The sequence below is a fragment of the Tetrao urogallus genome (genome assembly GCF_951394365.1).
Source record: "Tetrao urogallus genome assembly, chromosome: 6".
NCBI classification, from domain to species: Eukaryota; Metazoa; Chordata; class Aves; order Galliformes; family Phasianidae; genus Tetrao; species Tetrao urogallus.
In genome coordinates, this window is record NC_136819.1 from 35,797,564 (window position 1) to 35,813,322 (window position 15,759).

The 15,759-nt window shown below is 35.8% G+C and overlaps 1 protein-coding gene across 6 annotated transcripts in view; it reads left to right on the plus strand.

Annotated features, from left to right (window-relative positions):
- NPAS3 (neuronal PAS domain protein 3) overlaps positions 1–15,759 on the plus strand; it is a gene marked incomplete at both ends in the record, with an annotated part of 595,119 nt that overhangs the window by 529,928 nt on the left and 49,432 nt on the right. For all 6 annotated transcript variants that reach the window (XM_079537679.1, XM_079537680.1, XM_079537681.1 and 3 more), the window contains one exon: positions 6,160–6,278. In XM_079537679.1, the coding sequence (XP_079393805.1) occupies positions 6,160–6,278 (119 nt within the window). The remainder of the gene's footprint in view (positions 1–6,159; positions 6,279–15,759) is intronic.

Consider the following 15,759-nt stretch of genomic DNA (forward strand, 5'->3'; position numbering starts at 1 on the left):
CCATCTCATCAGCTGTTGATTTGGAAAATTTGGAGAGATGAGGAAAAAAATAATTAAAAAAAAAATAAACTAAAAAAATCAACCTTCAAGGCAAGTCTGATAGCCTTTTAAGATTTTATGCATTTGAGTTTCTAATAGTCGCATAGATCATGAAAAGTGAATTGTCTTCATTCTGGAGGTATAATGACACAAAAGAACAGTTTATTATCTTGTTTGAAAATGTTACCTAGCAATAAATTCTTTAGAGGAAGTCATTGTTCTTTCCATTTGTTTTGGAGAAGCTTCCCTGAGCCTTTCCCTTCTCAGTGAAGCTTTGGCTAGAATCCAGCATTATTCCCTCTGTATAAAGGAAGGATGGGGACTAGATCATGAGAAGCCTGTGGTTCAATTCTTAAGGTTTTCAACTTTTCAGTGAACAGGAAAACTGAAATGTTAAGATAAAAAAGTTAGGTAGAAGTACTTTTAATTCCTCCAAGATCAAAATCTGGTTATGCTGAAATTCAAGTCCCTGTTCATAACTCTGACAACTTAGAGCTAAAATATTATTTCTGCATTTTATTTCTTTCAGTACAGCATTATAATATTACCTGGAAATGCTGAACTAGCCTCTTTTTTGCTGGCTACAACATTGATGAAATAGTTCATGTAGTCCTCCCTTTTGCAAGCTGCTGAACACACCAGTAAGATCATGAGATGTGTATGGAAATTATTAGCTCCATTCCCATCAGATGATCTTCAGGGTGGCTACCTATGTGTGTAAGTTTGTTTAAGTCTTTCAACCAAATATTCTGAGAATCTTCAACATCTTGCTAGACCAAGATTTATCTTGCAGTATTTTCTGTGGTCAGCCTGCAATCAGACTGAACCCACTTTGCTTCACTTAAAACTATGCATTTGCATATATACTAAGTATAACTTCACACTAACTTGCAGTTATTGGAGAAAAAAATGTTTTAACTAAAAGCTTTTGAATTTTATTTGCTGGGCTGATATTTAGAAAAAAAAAAATTAACTTGTAAAATGATCAAATTTGATCAGTAAGTTAGGGAGAGAAAATGAGCTTGGAGACAGTGCTTTACTGAGAGTCAAATTTCTGAATAAAAACAGTCTTCAAGAGGCAATAATATAAGAAAAATAAAACAACAGCAACAACAAAAAGAACAGTTAACTGCTCAAGGTTGCACTTCTCTGTAAGTTTTTTAAGATTTAAGTTACAGGCAATAAGCTGCACAAAAGAAACAGAAGCATTTGCAAAGATGCATCTAGTCTGACTGAAAATCATAGATTTATATTACCTAATTATTCATCTGAATATCTGGATTCTCAGTTGCCTATGCAAAGAATTATCAGACCTTAAAAAAAAAAAAAAATGCATGAAGAGGTTTGCAAGTGTAGAAGATGAAATGAGAAGAGAGCTCCCTTTTTATAACTGTTTTGCATGTTCTCTTATTTCATTTCTGCTTTAAAAGCTGTATAGACGGAATTTGAAACTGTCTCCTAAAAACTACATAGGCATTTGTTTTTAACAAAGAGGAATTAATACTAAGGAAAAACTTCCTTAAACGCTAACAAATCCAGAATTTCCTGTGTGTTAAACCATAACCTTTTTTCCCTCCTGACCTCACAAATTGCTTGTTGATATATGATTTTCCTTTTATTCCTTCTCAGAATGAGAAGCCTATTTTATATCTGTTTGGTATGTAAAAAATGCTGTTCCTCTCCTCTCAATTACTTTTAATACATTTGAGGGGGGAAAAAAACCACAAAGTTGGTGAATATTTATTCAGTTTGCTTTGACAGCATTTTGTTATTTAAGACATAAATCAGATCTGGAACAACTTTCTTGAGGGAAAAATTGTTTATCTGAACTTGAGTGTACTTGTGAATCCGTCATGGAAATGATAGTCATGCTATTGCTGTGTAATAGTAATTATTTGCATTGTTTTACATTGTTTTGTTTTATAAAGTAAGGCTAGACTGCATAGAGATGCTGGAATACATCTACAGATCAATGTAAGATCAGAGCCATTGACCTCAGTCCTCCAAATAATGATGTGCATGTTTATCTATCAGTGCACATTACACCAGTGTCAGAACTCTTTTAGCATGTAAAGTTAAATGATGCATGACTGGTTTGTGGGGTCCAGACCCAAGTTTATTCTCAAGACAAAGCCCATTGAAGGCTCAGGGCTACAAGGCTAGCTCACAAAGAAATGCTTAGGAAGAGATAAGTAAATATGTTTTTGAATTGGCTGCTAGTTCATACTATGTCCTCATTTGGCTGTGTGGTTCTTAATTAATATTTTAACATTCGTGGCACTTTTGTATGCACATAGGGGTTGCAGCTTCATGCCCTTCAAAACCGACAATACATTCTTTGTGTCCAGAAATCTTATACTGCTTTAGCAGCTTTGGGAGCAGAAAGAAAAGAGGTTTATTCCTTTAGTAGTACCTGCTGAAGATATTTGAGGACGCACAAAGACAAATGCTTTCCCAACAGAGTACACAATTACTGTTTGCAAAGACAATCCAGACTTAACTTTTTATACTTCTGAGCCTGACAGTGTATCGTACTTTCATTCACACACAGTAGTGTTGACTTTTATCATATTATTAGTATTCTAAACTCACAGTTTCAGAGTTTTATAGCTCAACAGTAGGTTTAGACTCAGTAAATTCAGCCCAGGAGCACTGTTTTTCAGTCCAAGAGGCATCTTTAGTTGCTACAGTATCAAGCAGAGTTTACCCTGTTTACTTCAGGTTTTTTTAATGTCTAAGATAACAGATTTTAAGAAAAAAAAAAAAAAAAAAAAACCCAACAACTCCTGAAATTAAGAATTGTTTCAGTCAGAGTTTCCAATTACTAGCCTTCTTTCACATAATTGGAAAAAAATGAAAAGTCCGAATAATAGGCATTTTGAATCAACTCCTGAGGACTTATAATGGACCACATTCAATATAATCCTGTGCAAATCTCACTGACATCAATAAATATGTTCTGTACACATCCTGTTTTTAAAATCCTGCATGCATAATTACAGTTAGCATTGTTTCTACCGTGGGTGGATGCAACTCCGAATGTAGATTTGTACTGCAACCACAATGGTTCTCTCCTGAGACAAATTCAGAAAGCTGTTCATAAGCTGTTCTGGACTTTTAGGTAACTAATCCCATCCCACAGATACACTCTCAGGTACATTTTGTTAAAGAAAAACAAACACTTTAGAATTTGTATTTACATGACATTCACTGTTCCAGTATGTGGATAAATTATATGCATTTTATCACGTTCACTTACAGAGAAACTTAAGTTTTGTACATATCATAGTAACAGTAAAATAATGTTAAGCTCATGATATAAGGTAGCATACACTATACCGGATCTCAGCTATTTTCCTTCCTTTCTTGAATCTGTGAAATAAAGGGAATTTTAAATTTATATTTCTTGGGAATAATACATATGTATGACAACCAGATCGTTTCTCAAGCATTTGATATTGCCTGTTTAATTAATGTTACTTCTGTGTGCTTATGTAATCACCATTAGAACACAGAAGGACATATTGTACTTATTGCCTGTGCTAGAGCATAATGTGCTGGACTACAACAACTACACTTGTTAAGCTGATTTTAGCATTTCTTCACACAGCAGGAAGCACCCATGCTGTGGTTTCTTAATATACTCTTTCAGTACTGTACTGGAGAGTACTGTATAATAATAATAATTAATAACAATTCTCCTCTTACCAGTACTGCTACCAACCTGATGACCCAGGTTATGGTTTCAGAGTTCCACTATCCTGTACATTGAAACATATATCTTTCTTTTCAGGGTTTCATTTCTCAGATGATATTGCTGAACAGAGCTGAATTTTTTTAAGGACAGGCTTGTTGCATGGATTCTTATGGCTCCACATTTGTTCAGGTCTCCAAGGACCAGCACCAATAAGTGTGAAGGAGACAAGAGCAGAATAGCATACTTTTCCATTTCCACCAGGGTGGAAAAAAGAAAAAAAGAAAAAAAACACTAAATTAAGTCTAACCTTAAATGTATAATCTGTCCTTGGAAGAGGGGGGAAAAAAAAAAAAAGGATATAGCATCTTCAAGCTCTTGGCATCCCTTACGAGAAAAAATTGGTTCTAAGGGTCTCTGATCTTGTGTTTTAGTAAAATAGAACTGCACGGCTGACTGACAGTTCTGATCTAAAGCATTTACGTTTAAGTTTTGATCTCTCTGCTTTTGATTAAAACTAATGAGCTCATTTAATTCAAAATGGGAATCTCTGATAAGAGAAATAAGGTTGATGTGATTGGATTAGAGGGGCAAATTAAACTCTTAGAGCAGAAGTTTGTGCTTATATAGTGTATTAAAAAGCTGTTGGCGTATTATGGCGTGTTAGATGATGAGAAAAATTTCATAGTAATTCATATTTAATCAGAAGAAATGAAAGTACTAAATATAACATGGCTCTGCTTTTCCCTCGAGTGATAAAGAGCTGTACATTTAAAATGACATCGAATCCATGCTCTCTAAAAAAAAAAATAAATCTTGAAACACGAAAGAAAGGAACATTGTAGTCTGTTATTTCATCACAATTGAGCTGAAATGTCTGAAACAGAAGACAATGTGACCACAATAAAATAAAGACATTTTTATAAAATCCATAGCTCACAAACAAGTTTTGGTGTTTCTGTTTTCTGCATAACATACTTGTTAAATACTTTAAAACTTTCCACTAGTAATTTGGTTGGTTCTTTAGAACAGTAGCAGAATAATTTCAAAACAATTTCAAAATAACTTTTTATTCAGTGTTAATTACTGATTGGAACTGAATGTGAATTAAGCTCCATTAGTGCTTATTGTAAGTCTACTCCAGAATTTTCCCACACAGTACTATGAGAAGAGGTAGGGAACTGTTGGTTATCAAGGTGAAAAACAGCAACAACAATGATTGTGTAGAGAATATTTTGGTGCCAATTATTGTTGTAACCAATAGTTTACCATGATTTATACTAAGAGTATTTATTTACTGTTTTTAAATGGTTGCAGTTCAGGAAGTGACAGTCAAAGGTGAGATCCACCACTTAAAGGAAAAGCTGAAAAACACTGTTCATTACTAGTTAGTCACCAACAAATAAATTATGACTATTATCAATAATGGTAACAATAATAATAATAATAATAATAATAATAATGCCTTAGTCACATGAGCATATTTTACTTCAAGTTGCTTTATTTCTTTATTGATAATAATTAACCCTCAGTAACAGGGAAATGAGGGCATTCACAAACAGCAGTTCTTATCCTAGGAAAGAAAGAAATGGAATCTTGGGAATGAAAGTCTGCAGAATTTGCTGCCTCTTTCAGCAAACAGAATTGCTTCCTTGGTGACACTTTCTTATTCAAAAAACACTGAAGAAGTCCACTACTTTTAAAATGCCACAAAGATGTTCAGAGGGCTGGAGCTCCTCTCCTATGAAGAGATGTTGACGGAGCTGGGCATGCTTAGCTTGGAGAAGAAAAGGCTCCAAAGAAGAAAAGGAAGAATCGTTGTGGCCTTCCCGTAGCTGAAGGGATCTTATAAACAGAAGGGGGACTTATTTTTACATAATCTGATAGTGATAGGTTATGTTTTTAATTAGAAGAGGAGAGATTTAGATCCAAGCATCTAGCTTGGAGGAAATTCCTTAGTCGGGGCAGTGAGGCAGTAAACAGGTTGCCCAGAGAAGCTGTGGATGCACCATCCCTGGAGGGGAGGCTCTGACAGCTTGATCCTGTGGGTGACAACCCTGTCCTCAGCAGGGAGTTGGAAATAGTGACTTTAAGGTCCCTTCCAGCCTAAGCCATTCAGTGATTCTATGGAATGCATTCATAGCAAAACTGTGCAAGAAAGAGTTAATGAAGTAAATCTCTGGGAAAAAAAAAAAAATCTGTGGAGAAAAGAACTTGAAAATGAGTCCGAGTATACATATATTTTTCAATTTTTTTTTTTTTTTTGCTAAGTAAACATTTTCTAAACGAGGTAAATTGATTACAGCACTCTTAGCAACCATCAGTCATTTATTTTTAGTGAGTTCAAGGATTGCACCTGAAAAGTAACTGAGAAGGGATGTATAAAATCTAAATTATGTATATATGTATTTTTTTCTATTCCCTAGTCGAATCTACAAGCCCCAGTTTACTAACCACTGACAACACTCTAGAGCGTTCTTTTTTCATCCGAATGAAATCTACACTGACCAAGAGAGGAGTGCACATCAAATCATCAGGATATAAGGTAAGGGTTGCGTTGTAGCATGAAATACTGACATTTTTAAATTATATTATTTCATGTAGCAAAGACACATTAATAGTCAGAGAAAGGAGCTGTTTCATGTTTGCATAGATTTCAACTCTTTTGTTAAAGAATCATTAGTGCATTATTTCCAGCCTAAGGTTTGGTAGTGGTTCTACACATCCATTAAATTGATCGTTATTACAGGAAACATTGATTATAGCATGAAGACCCTCAAAAAAGCAGCACTTCCACAGTAAAGGTACATTTTCTCAAAGTACGTGAGCCACAGTAAAATCACTTTTTCCCTCGAGGAAAATTACTACTTATTTAGGTAGACTGTTAGTTGTCTTTAGGTTATATGTTTTCTCAGAGATGTAGGACTTCTCCATGTGGACTGTTTGCTAGAGCTATTTAATTTCACTGCTGTTCTAGCTGAAGGAAACAACAAGCCATAATGATACTTTTCCTCCATTTTTCTTTTTTTGTCTGTCTGAGGGGTATCTGCTTCTGGGGATCATATTTACTGTATTTCTTACTCTTTTAAGATATGAAATGCTCTTGTTTCTTATCAATAGTAATCTCATTTTTCTTCAGTCATATATTGCTCATAGTGCCTGTAGCTATCACTGGCTTTGTGGTATACTAAAACTAGAAGCAATAGCACATTTTTAACATTGTGAACCTGTGGAATGAAATATGCCATCCATTAAGTATTATACAAGTTAAAAGAGTAGTGCAAGGAAGAAAGTCTGAGAATGTCTGTGTTTAGAGAAGGTGCTTGTCAATGTTCATTTAAAAACATTTCAAGAACATTTTTGTTTAGTTTTCAGAGGAAGATTTAGAGGAGCTTTGAAGTAAAATTCCCCAGTTCACTCATCCCAAAATCTTCTTTGTGAATATGACATCAAGGTAGTCCACCTGAGCAGTAAAATTCTCTTGGTAGAAATATAAAAATATCTTCTTTGCAGGCAAATGAATGAAAGTTTTCCTGTTAGATAGTTTCTGGATCAAGATGATTAAAATGGTTGCTACTGGAATTTGAGATCCAAATGAAGTTTCTTAATACAACGAAAGTTATCATCTGCTTACTTTTTAGCACCTGAAAGATTGCATGTAGTATTTGTTCGTACTGACAGGTTTACAAGTCTTAGAAAGTACAAGACTGGAAATTGTATTGTCAGTCTCAGGAGGAAGGAGGCGAATGAATGGGTAGGTTACTGAAATTATACTCATTTTCATTATTAGACATGGTCTATCATAAGGCATTGCCTATCTAGGGCAAAGTTAGATTGGCAGAGAACTTGCATTGCTGGATATTTTTGCTGTAGTAGTAATGGGAAAAAAAATTGAGAAAAATTTGGATTGTGCTGTCTGATGTTTTTTTTCTAGATGTAGGTGAGTACACAAGGAAGACATACAAGTGATTTTGTCATTGTTTCTTCTTGAACTCCTGACAAGCTTACATGAGTCCAGCACCAAAACAGGACATAGGCTGGTTACACAAGTAGATTTTATCTTGTTACAATACAGTTTCTGAAATACTCAGGAAGACATAGTAATATCTATCATAAAAGCGTAGCTTCATTTCTCTTTTGAAACCTGCTGATATCTTATTGAAACATTGAAAACCATAACCGAGCTGTCACAGGTAGAGCACAATTACGATTGAAAAACCCGATACCATTTTTAAGCAACTACTCCTAGACATGAAGAATGGGGAAAAAAAAGCATGAAAAAAAAAATACGATAGCTGACAAAACTGTCTATAACTAAAACCTTTTTTTCCCCAAATTTTTCCATGAGGCAGCAATGCAACCACATGAATAAACTTGCAGATACAGCATAGTCCAGTGGATTTTTGACATTTTGGAGGATTTTGTATCTGATAGTGTTTGACTAAATTCAGCTGTGTCCAGTTGTATAAATTGCACTTCGACAGTTTTATAAAAACATGCATAAAACACACTGTGTTCTATGGAATGATAATTATCTTTAGCTTCAGTGAGTTTCAGTAAAACCGTATATTCATTTTAGAAGAGTTTGATCATGTGAGTGTCTTTTTAAGCAGAAGTAAAAACTGCTTTGTTTAAACGTCACTCTCAGTGTACTAGGCAAGCCTAAAAAAACTCAACTGCTACAGAGAACATCATCTATACTTTTAAGGAAATTTGCCAGCTTGTTCATTGACTTCTAGAAATCCAATGCTAGAACAAACTGTAGACCTCTGGAATTTGTTTAGGTATATATTTTATAAAACTTAGGAAAGATCCATGAGACGTAAGGATGTACAGCTGTGAGAAATTATCAAAAGGAAAAATATTTATGTAATACTGGCAAAGCTCATGAGGAGACCTGAACGCATTCTGTGCCAGAGGGCCCTGAAAGACCTCCAGCCTTTAGTCAGAAAGCACTGTACCAGCTGGGGCCATTTGCAGTAGAGTTTCTGATGGAAATCCTGGTGGACCAGCTCAGAAGCCACTGCTTCAGAATACTACAGAGCACTGAATTTTCCCTCCTGGTTTAATAGCTTCCCTTAAGCCCTTCTGTTGTGTGTGGGTCACCTTCATAATCAAGCATGCAGACATTCACTGAGAGCAGTGTATCATGAACTTGGTATCTTATGAGAGTCAGATTTTGGCTTTGCCAAATGTACGCAGCTCCCCATGAATTCAGACCTCCAGCAGTGACAAAAATTTTGTATATTTGTGAAATGTTTCTTGTTCCAAACTCTTCGTGAACTCAGAACTGTGTCTTCATTTTTTCTTCCCTTTGAGGACTGCTGATGAATGTTTTCCTTAGACAGCAAATGATTGAGGTGGTCCACAAGATGCTTAGGCAATTTTCAGAATGAGTGATCCCAGCCTCAGGAAAATCACATAAAATTGAAAACAGTCAGAGAAGAAGATTGATTAATCATTTGGGTTGATCTAGTCAGGACTAATTTTCTGTGAAAAGAAATGTGGGAACAAAACCCACACTAATAGACTTACAAAGATCCATATATGCGTGCCTCAAAGAGACTTTGTTCTTGACTGCTCTGACATGAGATGAACCCTGTTTATAGACCCTTCCTGGACTGATTTAATTAGTCCTGAATTATACTTAAAGATGTAGATAATGGCTTTTTTTTTTTTTTCATGAATGATATAACCTTAGAAGTCTGAAATGAGAAGGCTGCTACATGATTAATCCACCCTCTTTCTTCCCTTTCATTTTTTCCCCAGCACCATCCTAGAATGGGATTTTCCTGATTAAGAATATACTTAGTCCCAGAGTATGTATGAAAAGAGTTTATACACAGTCTAGAGAGTTATTCAGTTCTCACTGTGTAAATCAATGATCTTTTTTTTTTTAAAAAAAAAAAAAGTCAAATAAAATGTAGTCAGCTACAAAAAACATTGAAAACAAATAAAAAGAGAAAAAATTAGTAATTCCATTCACTGTAGAACTCAGCATGTATTACCACTACAACTCTTGTCTAAGATGCATGATACAGAGCCTTACTGTTTTTCTCTGCTGAAAATATATAGTAGAATCATAAAGTCATAGAATGGCTTGGGTTGGATATGACCTTAAGGACTATCCTGTTCCAACCCTACCGCTTTGGGCAGGATTGCGCCTCACAAGATCAGGCTGCCTAGTGCCCCATCCAATCTGGCCTTGAGGACCTCCAGGCATGGAGTATCCACAACTTCTCTGGGCAACCTGTTCCAGTGCCTCGCCACCATCTGAGTAAAAATTTGTGCCTCAAATTTAATCTGAATTTATCCTCTTTTAGTTTAAAAGCATTCCCTCTTGTCTTATCAGTATCATATAAAAACTCTGTCTCCCTCATCTTCATAAGCTTCTTGTAGCATCTTCCTTTTTTTTCCCCTTTTTCAATAGAAGTTTTTTTTATTTCACTTGGATTCTTATTGTCTCCATTTTATCTCTTCTCCTGTATTTCTCCTATTAAGGGTTACTATCCTACCTACTTATGTTATTCCAGCTTCAATGTTTCTATTGTCCTGTATTCTTATACATACGTCAAAGCTATTTTTAATTGAAAGCTACTCCGTGCAAACTTGTTCAGTGCATTTCCTACTCCCTGTAGTATCCTATTATTGTTTTGTTTTTACCTTCATGTCAGATTGTGCTATGATTCTCTTTGTCCAAGCCTTTACAATCTGTTACTGGTCTCTTGAACAAAGCACTATTAAAGGAATAAAGAAGTAGTCAGCAAATCCAACATCAACAGAGCCAGTAGTTTCCAGTACTTTCAAGTTCATGAGCTCATCATGTGTTAACATATATCCATACATATTTCTCTACTGTTTTCTGCAGATGATATATAATTTCTCCCATGATAAATCATTACCAAGTTGCATAACCAAACATGGGGAGATCTCGTAGTACTTCCACTGTCACCGCAGCAATCTCTGATATTGGCATAATCAACATCTGTTACCTCTCCATTTCCCAAGAAGCTGGCAATCAAAATTCTTGCCTATCAGTCAGCAGAGAAAAGGTCATTTTAAAAACCCTGCAGGTTTTACCTTCCTACTTGGAGTGGTACTTTCTACCTAGTATGCTATCTAGGTGCCTCATTTTGGCACATTCTGTATCGTGAAGAAGTGCCAGTGTCAACATTCTCCATTTTTGTGTCATTAAAACATCAAAACCATTGAGATCACAAGGCAATGAATATGCTGCAGACAGTTCAGTAACTAGAAGTAAATAGAGCAGCTGTCATGCACTGAGCAAAATCTTACCTATATCCTTAGACTTTTGAGCCAATGTTATTAGCTATCCAGAGAGATATACATAGAGAAATATATAGATATATGTGACTTTCAGGAGTCCTGAAATCCTTTAGCATGGCACAGAATTGTCAGAATCATAGTATCACCAAGGTTGGAAAAGACCTCTAAGATTATCCAGTCCAACCATCCACTTATCACCACTATTTCCCACTAAACCATGTTGCTCAGTACAACATCTAAACGTTTCTTGAACACCTCCAGTGCAGCCCATTCCAGCGCCTGACCACTCTCGTAGAGAAGTATTTCCTAATGTCTAACCTGAATCTCCCCTGGAGCAACATTCAGTCATTCCCTCTAGTCCTATTCTTGTTACATAGGAGAACAAGCTGATGTCCGACTCACTACAGTCTCCTTTCAGGTAGTTGTAGAGAGTAATAATGTCTCTAGACTAAACAATCCCAGTTCCCTCAGCCACTCCCCAAAAGACTCACCAGCTTTATTGCCCTTCTCCGAACAAGCTCCAGCACCTCAATGTCTTTCTTTGTAGTGAGGGGCCCAAAACTGAACACAGTACTCATGGCGCAGCCTTACCAGGGCTAAGTACAGAGGGATGATCACTTCTCTGGTCCTGATGGCAACACTATTTCTGATATAAGGCAGGATAACATTGGCCTTCTTGACCACCTGGGCACACTGCTGGTTCATGTTCAGCCTAGTGTCAACCAGTACTTCCAGGTCTATTTCCTCTACAGCCACTCTTCCAGCCACTCTGCCCCAAGCCACTAGTGTTGCCTGGGGTTGTTGTGGCTGAAATGCAGGACTCAGCACTTCGTCTCACTGAACTTCATCCCATTGGCTCCAGCTTTGCTATTCAGCCTGTTCAGATCACTCTGCAGGGCCTTCCTACCCCTAGGCAGATTGGCATTTCCTGCCAAATTGTTGTCATCTACAAACTTGCTGAGAGTGCCCTCAATACCAATACTGACCCCTGGAGAGCATCACTCATGACTGCTGGCTGGTACTCACCACTGTCCCTTGGCCCCAGGCACCCAGCCAGTTCTTTATCCAGTAAAAAGTGTATCTGTCCACACCATGGACTACCAGCTTCTCCAGGAGAATGCTGTGGGAGACAGTGTTGAAGACTTTGCTGAAGCTTAGCTAGACTACATTAATAGCCTTTCCCTCACCCACCAGGTGGGTCATTCAGTCATAGAAGGGGATCAGGTTGGTCAAGTGTGGGATACAGCTGTATTAGTTGTCAGTATTGTACAGGCCTGTAAGCCCTACATCATAACTTTACAGAATCCCAGATGTTATCAATGCCGAGAGCAGGTATTTACATCTGCTTTGCCTGATATTCTTTGTATATAAAATAATTTATTAGGGAGTATAAGCAAACTTAAACAAACTGACCAAATTACAGTGAAGAGAGCAAAGTTATCTGCATTCCTTATTTTTTAAATCACAAAGGACTCTTAAAACCATCATCTCGACAGCATAATTTTACATGCCAGTGAACATAGTGCATGAAATTTAAAAAATTGCTATACAAAAGATTTGAAATAGCAAGCTTAGTTTATAAGTTTTGAAGTTTTGTTCACACGTCAAGTTTCTGCATTCAGTAATGGAAGATTCAAATTTGGCAAGCTATGCCTCAATCATCAGTTATTGTATAACAAAAATTTTAAATAATATAGACTTGAAAATCTGAGAAGTATTTAAAACTTCATAAAAGTGTTTTCTCAGATTAGTCTCTCTTGTCTATATGAATTCATCTTTTCATTTTGTTCAGTGTTATCTTTCTACCATAGGGATTAAAATTAACCATTTTCGGAGTGTGCTTTCAGATTTTGCATTTAAAATTCTAACAAAATTAGCACTGTTTAAATGTGAATTTTGAAAATGAAAATCTAAATTTCTTGTTGCAATTTTGCGTCCATCACAGTTCTATTATTATTTTTTCATTCTAATCCTTTTTTTATTCTAATTCTGACTTCACTAAAAATGTAAATTTAATAAATTTTTATTATTTCTTTTTTAGAAGAACCTGAATAGTTGGGTGAAACTTGGAAATCTCAAATGTGCATTATAAATGTAGTTCTTGACAACATTTAGATTCATTAATTCAAGAAGGCAGGCAGATCTCTGTTAAAGGAACAAGGCCATGCCATTTTGCACTTACCTTGTGCAAATGCATTTGCCTAGTGAAACCTAGTGATTTTCTTGATTTAATCTAAAACTTTAATGATTGTTTCCTATCTAAGAGAAAGATTCACCTGAACTTCAGAATTAAGATATCCTTACGCCAAGATCACTTTAAGGATCCAATACAACATGAGCTTGTTAAGAACACAGGTGAAAACACCTTTCCTTTAAGAGGAATAGGAAAGGTAGAAGAAAGAGGAAGCAGTTCTTTTTTTGCATAATAGTCTAATGATTTCTGGGATGTGGACTACGTTAGAATCAAATTTAATTCCCTCCACAGCCTGAGGGAATTCACATATCCCACTTTCCAGTTTGGCCTAAATTCTTTTCTTCTTTTTTTAATACTTTTCTCCCTTGAAATCTTTTGTCAAGCATTTTACTCTATCGCAGAAAGGTATCCTGACCTTTTTCTGTAGGAAAAAAGAAAACTGCAGAATTTAGCATTTCATCACATGGCTACTGCCACACCTCCTTAATTGAGTGAAGAAGGAATAAGAAACCAACATCAGGAAGCATTATCTGAAGAGTTTTCTAAATGTCAGCACATGCATTCCCCAGACTTTTCAGCACTGAGAAGACTTAAAGGTAATTTGTCAGAGAGAAAGAACTGATCGAGAATTCACCCATGTAAATCGATGACCTTTTAGTCAAAAGCAAGTCTCTTAGCTAGTAAAGTTGCAGCATTACTTCTAAAAGTACAAAATACTAATGGGCCTATCAGAGGCTTATGAAGTATGTACCTGTAGATATAAAGATACGGTTCAAGAAAAGATGGTCTGCCACAGGATTAAGAAGACTAGAGTTCATTTTGTGCCTTGCTATAGAGCTGTGAGATTCTATTAGAAAAGCTGTCTGGAAAAGCTTCGTTCACATTTGACATCTAAATACATTAACCACTTTATTAAAACTGTTCAGCAGCTACTAGCTCCATCTTCTCAGAAAACATTTTCAGGGCTGAGCATCTTTCAGCCAGGATTTGTAGCACTGTTTTATCACCTGAAGACATGTTAGGCATTTATTAATTATAGGAGTGTTAATGAAACTAACCATTTAGTGCTATGTAAAAGCCCTTTTTAATAATGACCTTCTTTAAAAGATAGATTCAGACTTTGATCATCTCTCCTGCTGAGTTCAGCTGTTGCATTTGTGACACTTGTATCAGGACCTGCTTTTTCCTCAAGGAATGTCTTAAAACTTATCACAGTGTGATACGTGACTGAGAGATGCGATTCTGTCGCAATGTGTTCTAAATTGCATATGTGAGAAATTCCTTAGATCTTAGACTGGATTCTGAAAAGAAAGAAAATATTAAATTGAGCAAACAGGGACTTCTTTTTGGAAGATTAACTATTTTCATAGTTTATGGCAAAATTAGGAGAAATTCATTTGATTCTGATTTTTAGGTAGTATTGTTCTGAAGTTACTTTTATTAAAAGTCAGTGATTGTAACAGTGAAAGAAAACAATGAGGTCAAGATTTACTCTGATACATTTAAAATAATAATAAAAATAAATAAATTTAAAAAATTAAAAATAGGTAGAGATCATCCTCAAGCCAAATCTAACATTATTTCAAAACCCAATATTTACTGACTCTTAGAGATAAATGTTTGTTGCACTTTCATTCATAAGCACTAACTGTCTAGTTGTGAACTCTTAGCGCAATAGGCCTGACAGTTTCTTTTCCCTGAACAGAAGCCAGTGAGAGGAGTGAGAACGGTGAACTCTAACCAGCATGGTGGGAGAAAGTTATTGGGGTCTTAGTTGGGCATACCTGCTGAAGACAAGAGGTCTTCAGTCCCCAAAGTCTTCTGAAGTTATCACCTCTTGTTTTATGCCTCTACTTTTTGTTAGCGAATGGGAATATGCCTCTACTTATGTATGCTCCTACTTTATGTTATGCTCCTACTTTAGGAGGAAAGTACTCTGTGTTCTGTGAGGAATCATCAACCAGAATTCAGGCAGATGCTTTTGCCAACCTCTCTGCCCCACTTGGCTGTTTTTGTAACTGGTACCAGTGGATATTATATCCCATCCCCTTTTCATAATGTAAGCAGTATATTAGATGCGTAAATACAGAGTTGTAGCTTCTTAATTGTCTCTACTCCTTTCAACAGTTCAAAGTTTTTCTCTAAATTATGCTTAGGAAAGACAAGAAGCTTATATGCTGAAAAAATACAGCTAACAAAGTTAATTTAAAAGAGAACATCTTGCTTTTTGGTGGATACTTGCAGAAGCACTATCATCTTTCCACTGTTAAAATGTTATTGAGTATGAAGGAATCAATGAAATTCAGAACTAAGATAAAACTAAATGGAAGGTTCCCAAACTTGCATTTCAGTGAATTTTACATTTAATATATTTTTCTCATATTCTGCATAATATCTTGATATAGTAACATGAAATCAATAGCTGTTAGGTAGAAAATACATGTCTTGAACTGATAGCCATAAGGGTATAATCCTGATATTTTATGCAAAAACATATGTGTATTTACCTTTTGTATAAAAACTGTGATTGGTGAATTACAGGGAC